Source organism: Balaenoptera borealis (genome assembly GCF_965194805.1).
Source record: "Balaenoptera borealis genome assembly, chromosome: 12".
NCBI lineage: Eukaryota > Metazoa > Chordata > Mammalia > Artiodactyla > Balaenopteridae > Balaenoptera > Balaenoptera borealis.
In genome coordinates, this window is record NC_138869.1 from 53,256,690 (window position 1) to 53,273,795 (window position 17,106).

General features: G+C 39.4%; 1 protein-coding gene and 1 pseudogene across 7 annotated transcripts in view; both read right to left on the reverse strand.

Moving 5' to 3' along the window:
• GOLGA4 (golgin A4) overlaps window positions 1–17,106 on the reverse strand; it is a 113,713-nt gene that overhangs the window by 60,633 nt on the left and 35,974 nt on the right. For all 6 annotated transcript variants that reach the window (XR_014232866.1, XR_014232867.1, XR_014232868.1 and 3 more), the window contains 3 exons: window positions 13,645–13,959; window positions 9,719–9,766; window positions 8,381–8,437 (listed from right to left, as the gene is read on the reverse strand). Coding sequence is in view for 3 of the 6 variants with exons in the window: in XM_082348283.1 (XP_082204409.1) it covers window positions 8,381–8,437; window positions 9,719–9,766; window positions 13,645–13,959 (420 nt within the window). In the remaining 3 variants the exon portion in view is untranslated. The remainder of the gene's footprint in view (window positions 1–8,380; window positions 8,438–9,718; window positions 9,767–13,644; window positions 13,960–17,106) is intronic.
• On the reverse strand, window positions 9,786–12,082 carry LOC309608525 (ATP synthase F(0) complex subunit C2, mitochondrial pseudogene; annotated as a pseudogene). The gene has a single exon. The product of its transcript is annotated as an ATP synthase F(0) complex subunit C2, mitochondrial pseudogene (transcript).

The window sequence follows — 17,106 nt, forward strand, 5'->3', positions numbered from 1 at the left end:
TCTTTCATTACTTTCTCTACAATGTTTAGGTCCTTTTTCCACATCCAAAACCATAATCCCAATCTCTAATAATCTTGATGATTAATTTCCTTCAGTAGCCTTCTAGAGAGAATTCTTACCTCAAGTCTACCTCTGATTTAATCCATCCCTCACACATTTGCTAAAAAACTTTCCTCAAACACTACTTTCAAGGACTTATAAGCAACGCCTTCTTCTTGAATTGTTTCAAATTTACTAATTCTCAAAACACTGAGGTACTAACTGTCCTCTACTCTCCCCCACACCCACATGGTCCCAAGATCTCAGCACATTTACTGTTCCTCTCACTACAGACTCCTGGCTTGACCTCCCCTGGCAGTAGGAGCCTCCAAGTGCTGGTCTTCAGATCAAGACATGTTTTTCTTAGATCTAAATTTCTTTCACTAAACAACTGTACTTTATTCTGAGACTGTGTCCTTCCTAATTCTTTTTATTATTAAAAAAAAAACTTTCTTGCATGAAATAATGACAATAAAAGAATCTGGTTCCTTATTGTCAATGTCCTCACTTGAAAAAAATAAAAGTAGCCCTATGACAAGTCTCCTTTCCCCCATTTCTGGAAGGAACTGGAAGGTAATTTCTCAGTCCCTGAAATCCAAAAGTCTGGAAAGCACTGTCCCCCCCACCCATGACTCTGCACAGGCCAATTCTTTAGTAAGGACCAGCTGCATATCTCCTTAATAGCAATGCAGTCCTTTACTTTCTTTAAAATTCATTTCTTCCAAATAATTTCCTACATTCTACCATACTAGACTCTGTTACATGGCATCCCTACCAGCCCACAAAAACTTCTCAATTTATATTATGATTTTCCGGTTTTGAATGTTTTCATCTCCTCATCTTAGGTTAAGAAGTCCTTGGATACAATAAAAGCATCTTTTTTTTTTTTTGGCCTTGCCTCACGACTTGCAGGATCTCAGTTCCCCGACCAGGAATTGAACCCAGGCCATGGTAGTGAGAGCGCTGAATCCTAACCACTAGACCACCAAGGAATTCCCCAGAAACATCTTTTAATCATGTCCCCTTCTCCCTCCTCCTGCTACATTAGACTATTCAACCAATAAGTACTCCATAAACAATAAAGACCACAGTTATAAAGGAACTTAAGAACTGTCAACTTATATCCTGACTACAGCCCACAGGCTAGCTAGCCAGCTGTCCAACACCACCATGATAGAGATTTCACTAGCTCCAGAACTAGACCCTACTATCTGGGGTTACCTTCCACTTTCAGGAAGTTCTGATTAGACCCTTGGGGTCACTAAGAACAAATCTAATCCTTCTTCCATGTGATAGTACTTCCAAACTCTGAAGCCAGGCAAAATCAAACCCTGATTTTTCTCCCAACAAACCTAATCTTCTCCCACTATACCCTGTCTCAGCAAATGATGCCACCATTCGCCATCACTCAAGCCCAAATTCTTGGGGTCAATTTTGACTCCTCCCTTTTCCCCCATGTCCAATCATCAGCAAACCCTCAAAGTAGATAGCAACTTGACCATTTCTCACCACGTCTATCCCTACCCCCACTATAGCTGCAAGAGTCTGTTAACCACCCCCAAATTACAATGAACATAATTTTCATTTTACTTCACCAAAAAGATTGTTGGTTAGGAAAAACAAAAAGATCCTGAAATACCTAACAGAAGGGACAAGTTAGCCTTAGAAGTTGCCACTGACTGTTTATGCAGGCAAATGATACTCTATAGCTAAATAAGACATTCTTGGATCATTACAGGCACACCTTGGAAATACTGTGGATTCAGTTCCAGACGAACACAATAAAGTAAGTATTGCAATAAAGCAAGTCACACAAATTTTTTGGTTTCCCAGTGCATATAAAAGATATGTTTACACTATAATCTACTAAGTGTGCAACAGCATTCTGCTTTTTAAAAAATGTAGTAACTAACCTTAATTTAAAAAATATTTTATTGCTAAAAGATACTAATCATCATCTGACAACGCAAGGTTGCCACAAACCCTCAATTTGTAAAAAGTCAGGATCTCTGAAGCGTAATAAAGTGAAGTGCAATAAAACTAGGTCTGGTGGGGTGGACTCAAGACGGCATACTAGGAGGACACAGAATTCGCGTCTCCTCACAACTGGGGCGCTGACCAGGCACCGGTTGGGGACCATGGACACCTAAGGGGACAGGAGGAACCCCCAGCGACCGGTGATATCTCCTTTTGGCTTGTCACCCCCCCCTTTTTTTTCTTTGTTCTGTTGTGGTTTTACTTTACCTTGTTGCTGTTGTTTCAAGTATAGTTTTATTTTTCCTCTTATATTTTTTATCTTTCTAATTTTATTTTGTTTTCTATTCTTTGATACTGTACTGCTCCTTTTTTTCTTTCTTTCTTTCTTTCTTTTTTTTTACCGTGCCACAAAGCTTGTGGGATCTTGGTTCCCAGGCTGGAGGTCGGCCCCAGCTCCTGTGGTGGCAGGTCTGAGTCCATACCCCTAGACTAACAGAGAACCTCAGACCCCAGGGAATATCAATCAGAGTGAGGCCTCCCAGAGGTCCTCATCTCAGCACCAAGACCCAGCTCTATCTGACTGCCTGCAAACGCCAGTGCTGGATGTCTCAGGCCAAACAACCAGTAAGACAGGAATACAGCACCAGCCATCAAAAAAAAAAAAAAGACAAAAAAAGTTGTTAGAGACGAAGGAGCAAGGTAAAAACCTACAAGACCAAATAAATGAAGACGAAAAAGGCAACCTGCATGAAAAAGAATTCAGAGTAATTAATGATAGTAAAGATGATCCAAAATCTCGGAAACAGAATGGAGAAAATACAAGAAACATTTAACAAGGATCTAGACGAACTAAAGCGCAAACAAACAGTGATGAACAACACAATTACTGAAATTAAAAATACTCTAGAAGGAATCAGTAACAGAATAACTGAGGCAGAAGAATGGATAAGTGAGCTGGAAGATAAAATTGTGGAAATAACTGCCAGGGAACAGAATAAAGAAAAAAGAATGAAAAGAATTGAGGACAGTCTGAGAGACTCTGGGACAACATTAAACGCACCAACATTCGAATTATAGGGGTCCCAGAAGAAGAAGAGAAAAAGAAAGCGTCTGAGAAAATATTTGAAGACATTATAGTCGAAAACTTCCCTAACATGGGAAATGAAATAGTCAATCAAGTCCAGGAAGCACAGAGAGTACCATACAGGATAAACTCAAAGAGAAACATGCTGAGACACATATTAATCAAACTATCAAAAATTAAATACAAAGAAAAAATATTGAAAGCAGCAAGGAAAAGCAACAAATAACATACAAGGGAATCCCCATAAGGTTAACAGCTGATCTTTCAGCAGAAACTCTGCAAGCCAGAAGGGAGTGGCAGGACATATTTAAAGTGATGAAAGGGAAAAACCTACAACCAAGATTACTCTACCCAGCAAGGATCTCATTCAGATTTGACAGAGAAATTAAAGCCTTTACACATAAGCAAAAGTTAAGAGAATTCAGCACCACCAAGCCAGCTTTACAACAAACACTAAAGGAAATTCTCTAGGCAGGAAACATAAGAGAAGGAAAAGACCCAAAAAAAACCCCAAAACAATTAAGAAAATGGTAATAGGAACATACATATCGATAACTACCTTAAATGTAAATGGATTAAATGCTCCAACCAAAAGACATAGACTGGCTGGATGGATACAAAAACAAGACCCGTATATATGCTGTCTACAAGAGATCCACTTCAGACCTAGGGACACATACAGACTGAAAGTGAGAGGATGGAAAAAGATATTCCATGCAAATGGAAATCAAAAGAAAGATGGAGTAGCAATTCTCATATCAGACAAAATAGACTTTAAAATAAAGACTGTTACAAGAGACAAAGAAGAACACTACATAATGATCAAGGGATCAATCCAAGAAGAAGATATAACAATTATAAATATTTATGCACCCAGCATAGGAGCACCTCAATACATAAGGCAAATGCTAACAGCCATACAAGGGGAAATTGACAGTAACACAACCATAGTAGGGGACTTTAACACCTCACTTTCACCAATGGACAGATCATCCAAAATGAAAATAAATAAGGAAACACAAGCTTTCAATGACACATTAAACACGATGGACTTAATTGATATTTATAGGACATTCCATCTGAAAACAATAGAATACACTTTCTTCTCAAGTGCTCATGGAACATTCTCCAGGATAAACCATATCCTGGGTCACAATTCAAGCCTTGGTAAATTTAAGAAAACTGAAATCGTATCAAGTATCTTTTCTGACCACAACACTATGAGACTAGACATCAATTACAGGAAAAAAACTGTAAAAAATACAAACACGTGGAGGCTAAACAATATGCTACTAGATAAGCAAGAGATCACTGAAGAAATCAAAGAGGAAATCAAAAAATACCTACAAACAAATGACAATGAAAACACAACGACCCAAAAACTATGGGATGCAGCAAAAGCAGTTCTAAGAGAGAGGTTTATAGCAATACAATCCTACTTAAAGAAACAAGAAAAGTCTCAAATAAACCACCTAACCTTACACCTAAAGCAATCAGAGAAAGAAGAACAAAAAAACCCCCCAAAGTTAGCAGAAGGAAAGAAATCATAAAGATCAGATTAGAAATAAATGAAAAAGAAATGAAAGAAACAATAGCAAAGATAAAGAAAACTAAAAGCTGGTTCTTTGAGAAGATAAACAAAATTGATAAACCATTAGGCAGACTCATCAAGAAAAAAAGGGAGAAGACTCAAATCAACAGAATTAGAAATGAAAAAGGAGAAGTAACAACTGACACTGCAGAAATACAAAGGATCATGAGAGATTACTACAAGCAACTATACGCCAATAAAACGGACAACCTGGAAGAAATGGACAAAATTCTTAGAAAAGCACAACATTCCAAGACTGAACCAGGAAGAAATAGAAAATATAAACAGACCAATCACAAGCACTGAAATTGAGACTGTGATTAAAAATCTTCCAACAAACAAAGCCCAGGACCAGATGGCTTCACAGGAGAATTCTATCAAACCTTTAGAGAAGAGCTAATACCTATCCTTCTCAAACTCTTCCAAAATATAGCAGAGGGAGGAACACTCCAAAACTCATTCTATGAGGCCGCCATCACCCTGATACCAAAACCAGACAAAGATGTCACAAAAAAAGAAAACTACAGGCCAATATCTCTGATGAACACAGATGCAAAAATCCTCAACAAAATACTAGCAAACAGAATCCAACAACACATTAAAAGGATCATACACCATGATCAAGTGGGGTTTATCCCAGGAATGTAAGGATTCCTCAATACACGCAAATCAATGAATACGATACATCATATTAACAAATTCAAGGATAAAAACCATATGATAATCTCAATAGATGCAGAAAAAGCTTTTGACAAATTCAACACCCATTTATGATAAAAACTCTCCAGAAAGTAGGCATAGAGGTAACCTACCTCCACATAATAAAGGCCATACATGACAAACCCATAGCCAACGTCATTCTCAATGGTGAAAAACTGAAACCATTTCCTCTAAGATCAGGAACAAGACACGGCTGCCCACTCTCACTGCTATTATTCAACATAGTTTTGGAAGTTTTAGCCACAGCAATCAGAGAAGAAAAAGAAATAAAAGAAATACAAATTGGAAAAGAAGAAGTAAAACTGTCACTCTTTGCAGATGACATGATACTATATATAGGGAATCCTAAAGATGCTACGAGAAAACTACTAGAGCTAATCAATGAATTTGGTAGAGTAGCAGGATACAAATTAATGCACAGAAATCTCTTACGTTCCTATACACTAATGATGAAAAATTTGAAAGAGAAATTAAGGAAACACTCCCATTTACCACTGCAACAAAAAGAATAAAATACCTAGGAATAAACCTACCTCAGGAAACAAAAGACCTGTATGCAGAAAACTATAAGACACTGATGAAAGAAATTAAAGATGATACAAACAGATGGAGAGATATACCATGTTCTTGGATTGACAGAATCAACATTGTGAAAATGACTATACTACCCAAAGCAATCTACAGATTCAATGCAATCTCTATCAAACTAGCAATGGCATTTTTCACAGAACTAGAACAAAACATTTCACAATTTGTATGGAACCATAAAAGACCCCGAATAGAGAAAGCAATCTTGAGAAACAAAAACAGAGCTGGAGGAATCAGGCTCCCTGACTTCAGACTACACTACAAATCTACAGTAATCAAGACAGTATGGTACTGGCACAAAAACAGAAATATACATCAGTGGAACAGGATAGAAAGCCCAGAGATAAACCCACACACATATGGTCACCTTATCTTTGATAAAGGAGGCAAGAGTATACAATGGAGAAAAGTCAGCCTCTTCAATAAGTGGTGCTGGGAAAACTGGACAGCTACATGTAAAAGAATGAAATTAGAACACTTCCTAACACCATACACAAAAATAAACTCAAAATGGATTAAAGACCTAAATGTAAGGCCAGACACTATAAAACTCTTAGAGGAAAACATAGGCAGAACACTCTGACATAAATCACAGCAAAATCCTTTTTGACCCACCTCCCAGAGAAATGGAAATAAAAACAAAAATAAACAAATGGGGGGCTTCCCTGGTGGCGCAGTGGTTGAGAATCTGCCTGCTAATGCAGGGGACACGGGTTCGAGCCCTGGTCTGGGAAGATCCCACATGCCGCGGAGCAGCTGGGCCCGTAAGCCACAATTACTGAGCCTGCGCGTCTGGAGCCTGTGCTCCGCAACAAGAGAGGCCGTGATAGTGAGAGGCCCGCACACAGCGATGAAGAGTGGTCCCCGCTTGCCACAACTAGAGAAAGCCCTCGCACAGAAACGAAGACCCAACACAGCCATAAATAAAAAAAATAATAAATTAATTAATTTAAATTAAAAAAAACAAAAACAAATGGGACCTAATGAAACTTAAAAACCTTTTGCACAGCAAAGGAAACCATAAACAAGACGAAAAGACAACCCTCAGAATGGGAGAAAATATTTGCAAATGAAGCAACTGACAAAGGATTCATCTCCAAAATTTACAAGCAGCTCATGCAGCTCAATATCAAAAAAACAAACAACCCAATCCAAAAATGGGTAGAAGACCTAAATAGACATTTCTCCAAGGAAGATATACAGATTGCCAACAAACACGTGAAAAGATGCTCAACATCACTAATCATTAGAGGAATGCAAATTAAAACTACAATGAGGTATCACCTCACACTGGTCAGAATGGCCATCATCAAAAAATCTACAAACAATAAATGCTGGAGAGGGTGTGGAGAAAAGGGAACCCTCTTGCACTGTTGGTGGGAATGTAAATTGGTACAGCCACTATGGAGAACAGTATGGAGGTTCCTTAAAAAACTACAAATAGAACTACCATACAACCCAGCAATCCCACTACTGGGCATATACCCTGAGAAAACCATAATTCAAAAAGAATCATGTACCACAATGTTCACTGCAGCACTATTTACGATAGCCAGGACATGGAAGCAACCTAAGTGTCCATCAAGAGATGAATGGATAAAGAAGAGGTGGCATATATATATATATATATATATATATATATATATATATATATATATATATATACAATGGAATATTACTCAGCCATAAAAAGAAACAAAATTGAGTTATTTGTAGTGAGGTGGATGGACCTAGTCTGTCATACAGAGTGAAGTAAGTCAGAAAGAGAAAAACAAATACCGTATGCTAGCATATATATGGAATCTAAAAAAAAAATGATTCTGATGAACCTAGGGGCAGAACAGGAATAAAGACACAGACGTAGAGAATGGACTTGAGGACACGAGGAGGGGGAAGGGTAAGCTGGGACAAAGTAAGAGAGTAGCATTGACATATATACACTATGTGTAAATGTAAAATAGATAGCTAGTGGGAAGCAGTTGCATGGCACAGGGAGATCAGCTCGGTGCTTTGCGACCACCTAGAGGGGTGGGATAAGGAGGGTGGGAGGGAGACGCAAGAGGGAGGAGATATGGGGATATACGTATGCATGTAGCTGATTCACTTTGTTATACAGCAGAAACTAACACAACACTGTAAAGCAATTATACACCAATAAAGATGTTAAAAAAAAAACTAGGTCTGCCTGTAATTCTACCAACAGATGTTAGGGAAACCACACAAATGAAAACTAAAAGAATTGATCCCTGTTCTTGTAGCTTAGACTGGTTAATTTTCACTGTAACTAATGTAGTAGATATGAAACTATCCGAATACATACAATAGTTCTGATAAATATGAGAGATTGAGTTACTCTTCTCAAAGTACTAGTCACAACTTACCTCTCTTAACTCTCCAATCCTCCGAAGTGCTTTATCCTGACTCTGACTTAATATACCCTTTAATTTAAAAGGAAAAAGAAGCTGGTTCAAACAACCACATGACATAGTAGTGAAAAGCAAGTTTAAAAGATCACAAATCATTGAATTTTATCTCCAACACCCTTTACTTTCGCAACTCTGCAACCAAAACTCTCTACTGCCACCTAGTGGTAGAATTATGTACATCTCGAAATAAAAATCCATAAGACAATTCATAGAAACACAAGCAAGGTACTCAAAGAATTTAGGAATAAAATGACCTTTTGAGAATGAATTTATGGAATATTAATAGCACAATGGATTAAATGGGAACTACCCCCAATTTCTATAGACCACATGTTTAAGAAAATATTAAACTAAAAACTTTATTTGTAATAATCTAATTTTCACACTTGTTATGGACAATTAGAACACTGAATCAGCAATAAGTAACTGGTGTTATCATTCTCAGTTGATTATATTCCAGACCAAAGCCAGAAAATTTAATGTTGTACTCAAAGGAGACTAATATTTACGGCAGATTCGGTATTTCAAAATAATGTACACGGGGAAATTAATTTTACCAAATCTCACTTTACAAATAACTTTCTGGTTATATAATTACGGTCTTTAAATGGGACAAGACGCTAAACTGTTTTAAATGACTTTTATTGTAAAAAATAAGACTATCTGCATTTTATAAATAACACAGCACCATGTGAACTGGAGTGGGTATTTCCCCTTAGCTCTGACATGCGAATTATCACCTGAGATGCCTGTTGGGAAATTTCCAGTCGTGAACAGGATGACATAGAGGTGTGGAGGTGAGTCACCAGAAGAGCTATAATAGCTTCTTCTCTCCACACACTTAACCAAGGGCTTTACAAGCAGCAGCCTCAGGAAGTAGAGAGGATGCTTATTTTTGGACCCTGATATAATAAGAAACAGAGATCTCTGCAGGTTTTTAAAAAGTAGAAGGGAAAGCTTCGAAGTTGTACATCTCTTTACCACTAAAACAAAGATGCAGCCTGCACACTGGCACACGAGGAAAGATGCTTGAAAGAGGCAAACATGCCTTAAATCCAAACCTCTTACACACTGCAGGGATCCAGAACTCAAGGAAGCCCATCCCTACCAGAGGTTAAATATCTGAGATTTCTCACTCATTCTCTTTATCAAAATCCCCAATGGGAAAACAGCTTAAATACTTTGGTCATATGAAGAATTATTAAAAGTGAGCATTAGAACTATCTTATTAAAAGATCCCTTCTATTTTTAAAATTATATATGAATCAATATAACAGACAACAAATCACTTACTTGTAGCTTTTTCTTCTCTCTCTGAAGAGTCTGATAAGCTGTAACAAGCTAAAATAAAGAAAAAGTCACTAATAACATCAGTCATTCCTACATAAATGCAATTAATTATTCTAAACTCTGCTAAAACATCTCATTATGAAAGTCAGAAAATAAATCAAAGCAATCCTTTTAGAGACAATTCAACCCAATTAGATGTATATGCAGTTGAAACTAAATAACATAGGAAATATATTTCTAAAAAATAAAATGTAATGACTCTATAAAGAAAGATATTAAATCTCCATTTGATTTCACCTTACACACACACCTCTTTAAATTTCAGTACCTAATTTATAGGTGGGGATTAGAGACAACTTGCTTAAAGGCTACTCAAACTGTGGTCACAGATCAATACCATTAGCAAAAGCATCACCTGGGAGCCTGCTAGAAACAGAAATTCTTGGGCCCCACCCCAAACTAACTGAATGAGAAGCAGAGGGAGGGCGGAGAGACAACAATGTGTGTTTTGACTAGCTCCTCAGGTGATTTTTTGCTTTGGGCCGTAACAGACCATGTAACTGATCTCTAAAAGTTCCTCTGGTGTAGGACCTGTGACTGCGGCTCTATGAAAATCTGAAGGGAAGCAACTCACAACCAACAGAGGAAAACTGCTATGTCAGGTCCTAAAGAGATATTTAACCATTTAACCTAAAAATGATATTTAAACATTCTAGCAAAACTTGATGAAATTACAGAGTAATAAACCTTTAAACCTATAAATTATATAGCATTTCTCATCGGAAGGCTAAGCACATGGCTCCACCGCATTATTTGGACCCACTTTAGAGGTGCTAGTGGGCTCTGAAGAGACAGGTTGCAGTTTCAGGAGAAAGCACTCCCGATTCTGGCCTTGCCATTTTCCTTGGAAGGCTGCTGTGTGCCCTCGAATGTGTCTACTGATGTCTTGAGTCAAGAGGCAGGCAGCAATGGAAGGCGAGTCCAGTGATAGGAATAAGGATGTAAAAAAACAAAATTCGGCCTTAAACCAGGATCCTCCCCTTCTTATTACTTAAGACCAGTTAGGAAACCGGTACTCAACGTCGGGGTGAGGGGTGGGGGGAGGAGTGGGAGTGGAAGAGTAACACAACAATCAGATGGCACTTACAGCACTACCATCCTAGGTACCTACAGTAGCAAGGAAAGGTGGAGACAAAGATGATGGGCTCTTTTCATCCCTAAAAAGCCTCACAGCTTTACCTGAGGTAGTACAGAATAGCGGAAACCACCAGGAAGACCTAGAATCCATGCAGAGTCTGTCAACTGCTACCTGTGTGACTATAAGCAAGTTACTTAATCTCTATGAGTAACTCTCTATGAGTCTTTAATCTCTACTCTGCAAAACAGAGCTAATAAATATCTACTTCACAGAGATGGTGCAAAATTAAATGACACCATAAACATAAAATGCACAGTGTCTTGTACATTTAAATACTAACTATACGGCTGCCCGAGCTTCAAACTTAAAAGCCATGGATTAGTGAAAATAACATAAATCTAAACAAAAAAATTCAGGACCATTATTAACTTTGATAGAAATAAAAAATAAATTTTTTTTTAAAAATTTAAAGAAAAAAGTTGCCTGATTCCACATGTGCCTTATGAGATACATGGCCTTAATGCCCTGTGTACATCTCTGGGTTCCAGCTAGCCAACAGATTTTAATCTAGTAATTCCTTCCTATTTTGTCAGCACTTTGTACTTTTTTTTTTCTTATTAATACCGTATTCATTTGTCTTCCCTCTGTCAAACACTGAGCCAATCACTTTCCCCAGGCTGCCTGGGGAGGTACAGGAAAAGGAACATACAGGGCAGATGAGACAAAGGAGAAAGAACTATGGGAGGTGGAGACGGCTCCTTCACATGGCGAAGAGGATGAGAAAGGCCAACATCAGGCAAAAGAGCCCCATGGCTTCCGAGAGTGCAGAAGCCCAGAATGGCGCAGAAGAAAAGCTGTTGCTTCAGAGAAGGGTTCCTGGCATAACCAACGATGAGGCTCCCAAACACAGTCCCAATTCCAGCCCCAGAGCCAGCCACCCCTACTGTGGCAGCCCCAGCTCCAATGAACTTGGTTTCAGTGTCAATGTCCCTTGAAATGGCACTGGTTTGGAAGGTGTGGCTAGGAATAAGTGAGGTGGTCAGGGGACTCGGGGCTGCCAAGCTGCTGTGGCTCTCATCTGTCAGTGTCTCCTGCTGTTTCAGCATCGCTGTAGACAGTGATCAGCTCAGCAGTGGAGAGGTTCTCTTGATCAAGGAGGGGGTGGAGACGAACTTGGCACAAGCGTACGTTTTCAGAGGATGAGAGGCCACGGCAGGAGAGCTGGTCCCAGTGCAGAGAAGGCTTCCCTGGTGGCGCAGTGGTTGAGAATCTGCCTGCCAATGCAGGGGACACGGGTTCGAGCCCTGGTCTGGGAGGATCCCACATGCCGCGGAGCAACTAGGCCCGTGCGCCACAATTACTGAGCCTGCGCGTCTGGAGCCTGTGCTCCGCAACAAGAGAGGCCGCGATAATGAGTGGCCCCCACTTGCCTCAACTAGAGAAAGCCCTTGCACAGAAACGAAGACCCAACACAGCCATAAATAAATAAATAAATAAATAAATAAATAAAAATTAAAAAAAAAAAAGAAGAGATTCCTTGCTAAAAAAAAAAAAAAAAAAAAGATATTTCATCTAGGAGTTTTTTTTTGTTGTTTTTGGCTGCAGGGTAAAACTACCCATATTACAGCCAAACTGGAAATAGAAGTAATAGCTAACTTTATACTCTAACCTTGAACTTTATTATTCATTAATTAAAATTAACTACAATGCTGATTTATCAGCATTAAGACAATAAAACATTATGGGGTCTTTTTAAAATTTTATTTATTTTTTATTTATTTCTGGCTCTTGGGTCTTCGTTGCTGTGCCCAGGCTTTCTCTAGTTGCAGCGAGTGGGGGCTACTCTTCGTTGTGGTGCGCGGGCTTCTCATTTTGGTGGCTTCTCTTGTTGCGGAGCACAGGCTCTCGGTGCGCGGGCTTCAGTAGTTGTAACACGCGAGCTCAGTAGTTGTGTATCGCAGGCTCTAGAGCGCAGGCTCAGTAGCTGTGGCGCACGGGCCCAGCTGCTCCATGGCACGTGGGATCTTCCTGGACCAGGGCTCGAACAAGCATCCCCTGCACTGGCAGGCGGATTGTTAACCACTGCGCCACCAGAGAAGCCCATGGGGTTTTGGGGGTTTTTTGTTCTTTTTTTTTAAAAAAGGAAGCCACGGGCAACTTTGTCCAGAAAGGCTTTCCGGAGGAAGAACATTTTAACTGCACAGGACAGCGAGGGCAACTAATACAATCAGCCCAAAGGGAAGGCGCCATGTTCCTAAAGGAACGAAAGGAGTGAAGGAGCAGCACCACTTCCTTCCTCTCTTAGACCAAACATTATCAAGGGGTCCAGCAGTTAAAAGATTCACTTGAGGCAAATTGTAAATGTAGGTCCAATGAGAATGCACCAAATGTGCACATAACTAGGGTCAGAAATAATGGAATCTGGTTGGCAGAAGAGGTCATTTTGGAGCCACACACTTAGAAGATGAACAAGGCAAGGGATGTGAGGAGGAAAGACAATGAACTCTGAGCTGGGTGTCCAAGCAACCCTGGAGAGAGGGGCACAGCATGTGAGAATCAAAAGGCAATGGGCAACAATCTGCTCCAAAATTTTACTAAGAGTACTGTCAAAGGGCCTCAGTACCACTGAAGGTCTTTAATTAGATACTGCCACAAACTATCCACCATCAGTATCCAGCGTAGCCAGGGAATCGACAGTTCAGCCAATGACAGGCATAAAGGTCAGAGAGTAATATGAATTAGAGAATACGGGGAGGAACTTTTCATACCAACAAAAAAGTCATGCTCCTACCTCAGAACATTTTCCTTTGTAGCCATTCAACCTTCGTTCCATTCTTCGCAACCACTGGATCAAATGTTCTTTGCTGAGACTGTCTAAATTCCCTAGTGAATCTTCGGTCTCACTCTCCATATCAGAGGGTGGATCAAAGGTGGCAGCAGAAGAGTCCAGGTCAAGTCGATTCAGGGACTCTCTAGAAGACGTTCGTACCAAAGACTCTTTAGAGGAAGATCGGAATAGAGATTCCTTCATTGGACTCCGAAACAAAGACTCCACGGAAGGCACCCGGAGTTGGAGCTTCTGTGCAAAAGACTGCATGTCACCTGACTGCAACCAAAACGCATCATAACAAGTGGGTTAAAATACATATTTAGACTTCTATAATTCCCTAATCACCAGCAATAATCTATAGAAAGCTAACACATTTAATTTACATTCCTGCCATTTTACACAATACACTGTTTTCTGAAAAACAGGAGACACCTGTTTATTTGTGAAAAGGCGCTGGACCTAGAGTCAGAGGACTGGGGTGTAGGTCCCAGGTCTGTCACCGAGCAGTGGAATGACCTTCACTAAGTCACTTCCCTTCAGTTTGCACATCTGTAAAAAGAAGGAAGCCATACTTTCCCAGCCAACCTCACAGGTGTGCTGTGAGATCTGTCCACTAAACTGTAAGACCCTTGGAGGCAGTGGTCATCTATACCACCAGTATACACCCAGTGCCTAAAATGTGGGTATGTACTGTGAAGTGTGAAGTGTGTGGCTGCATCTGGAGTCTGCATGAAGGCCTGTGCAGATTCCTCATCACTCTTCTCGGGCAGAGGGTAATGTTTAGTGAACCCATTTTGCTCAATAACAGAATGCCAGGCAGAGCTGACTAGGGATATCCAACTCTGCTCTACTTATCACTGTCTACCGGCAATAAAAATAAGCATTAAAAAATCATGGAGGACCATTAAAAAGTCTGAGCTAGAGTCCCTCTACACGGATCAGTAAGTCTGATGTTAGAAACAGTGATAAGCAAGAGCTGTTCTCTTAATTAGAATATTAATATTAATAATGATGCATTATTTTGAACAATAGCAATGGAAAATAATATAATTCAATAACCTGCATTATTGTAAGCTGCATTTTTTTGTTCACGTGACAGCAGTCAGTACTTCAGGTGTTTCCTAGAAACTCATTCTCATTAGTGCAATAGGGTCACTGCAAGATCTCAAAGATGCCAGGAATGAAATGCTCAGGGGAGACTGAGGTCATGTATAGGCAAAGATTACAGGAAAACAAAAAGATTCTCTTTAATATACAAGAAAAAAAAAAATCAGACCAGGAATATTTTACTCATAGATTTTAGAGATTTAATAATAGTATTTGGCAAGGTGGGAGTAAGAGGGGCCCACCCCCTGCATACGCACAGATTTATCACAGGACGTTCATAACAGTAAAAAGTGGTTAACAACCCAAATGTTCACCACTAGAGGATACATTATATAAACCACAATGTATGTAACGAGGTTCAAGACATACTATTAATGGGAAAACTCAGGTTATAAAATAACACATGCACTGTGAACCCATTTTGATTTCACGTAGTTACATATACTTTTGAATTTGTATGCATGTTTACACAAACACCCTTAGAATCAAGTTGTTAAAGAACAAACACCAAAAGTTAACAGTGAGTGGGTCTGGGTGGTAAGACTTTAGGTGATTTTTATTTTCATTTTTCTATTTTCCTGTACTTTCCAAAATTTTTCTTTCATAATGTGCAAGTTTTACCTTTATACTGGGATGGGGTAGAGAAAGTCTTAAGGGAGAGGAGGGACCCTCATGCTCAAAAACTTGAAGAACCACTTTACCGCTATTCCATTACCATCCACTTCTGACCCATGAAAAAAGTGCTTTTCAGCTCTTACAGACAATCTCCTTGTAAATTGCCTTAGGAGAAACAAGTGAGGTAAGTTTGAATAACACTAGAAACAGTTATTTTAGGGTGAGCCAGGAGGTAATGAACAATTTCAAAGACATGTATTTGCAGAAGCTCATAAACTGAGTAACTGTCACATCTACTCTGCTTGGGAGTTTGAGTGTTGTGATTCAGCCTGTGGGCTGCTGAGTAAGGCTGCCTAAGTTTAAATCCCAGCTCCACCACGATGTCCATGACACCGACCAAGTTACTCAACCTCACTAGTCTTGTTTCCCCCTCTCTAAAGTGGGGGTGATAAAAATAATAATGATGGTAATAATAATACCACCCACCTCATATGGATGCCACAAGGACTGAATGAGTTAATATGTACATGCAAATTGCTTACAATGCAGCAAATACTCAATAAACATTAACAATTATCATTATTATTAGAGAATGAAGACTAAAACAAAACAAAAGACAAATACAAATAAGAATGTTATACGCAAGTTTATGTGGCAGACTCTTCTGGCTATAAGATGCAGCAGCTAAGAGCACAGGCTCTGCAGCCAGGCTTCTTGGGCTCAAGTCTTCCTACCACGGTTTACCGGCAATATGACCTTGGGCAAGTTACATAGTCCCTCTGTGCCTCTGTTTCTTCGTAAGTTAATTGGGGGAAACAACAGCACTCACCTCGTAGGGCGCTTGTGAGGAGTACTACATTAATACATGTGAAGCTCTTAGCATCATGACTGGTTTGAGCTGAACAATCAATACTATCTATCACCTGATATCCAATCCTCCCTTCCTCCTTTCCACCAGATGCCAGTTTCGTGCAAGGTGACAATACAGCCAGGTTAAAACATTCACCTTCTCAAATACAAATAAAAACCATAATGAGATACTACCACATATCTACCAGGATAGCTAAAATTAAAACTATGGAAAATTCCAAGTATTGGTGAGGATGTGGAGCACTCCATTTCAGAAAACTACCAGTATTTACTAAAACTAAACACACACGTACTCTCCAGACCAGCAATTTCACTACTAAGTATATACACAATAGAAGTGTATAAACATGTTCAACAAAAGATATACGCTAGAAAGTTTATAGCGGCACTGTTTAAAATAGCGCCAAACCTGAAACCACTGCTGATGTCTATCAATAACAGATGGGATAAGTCAACTGTCATCCGCTCACTAACGGAATACTAGACAGCAATGAGAATTAAAGATTTACAGCCACAAGCAAGAATATAGATGAATCTCACTAACACTAACAGAGTATTAAGCAAAAGAAGCCAGACACAAAAGAATAACCACTTTTGATTCCATTTACATAAAGTCAGAAACAGGCAAAATTAATCTATAGAGTTAGAAGTCAGGATAGTGGTTACCCCTGGTGGGGGGAGGTGAGAGCAGAGAGCAGAGGGGAGCACAAGGGCTTCTGGGGTGCTGGTAATTTCTGTTTCTTGATTTTGGGTGCTGGTTACAAAGTTGTGTTTGGTTTGTGAAAATTCAGTAAACTGTATAAGGAATACATGATACTTTTCTGTATACAT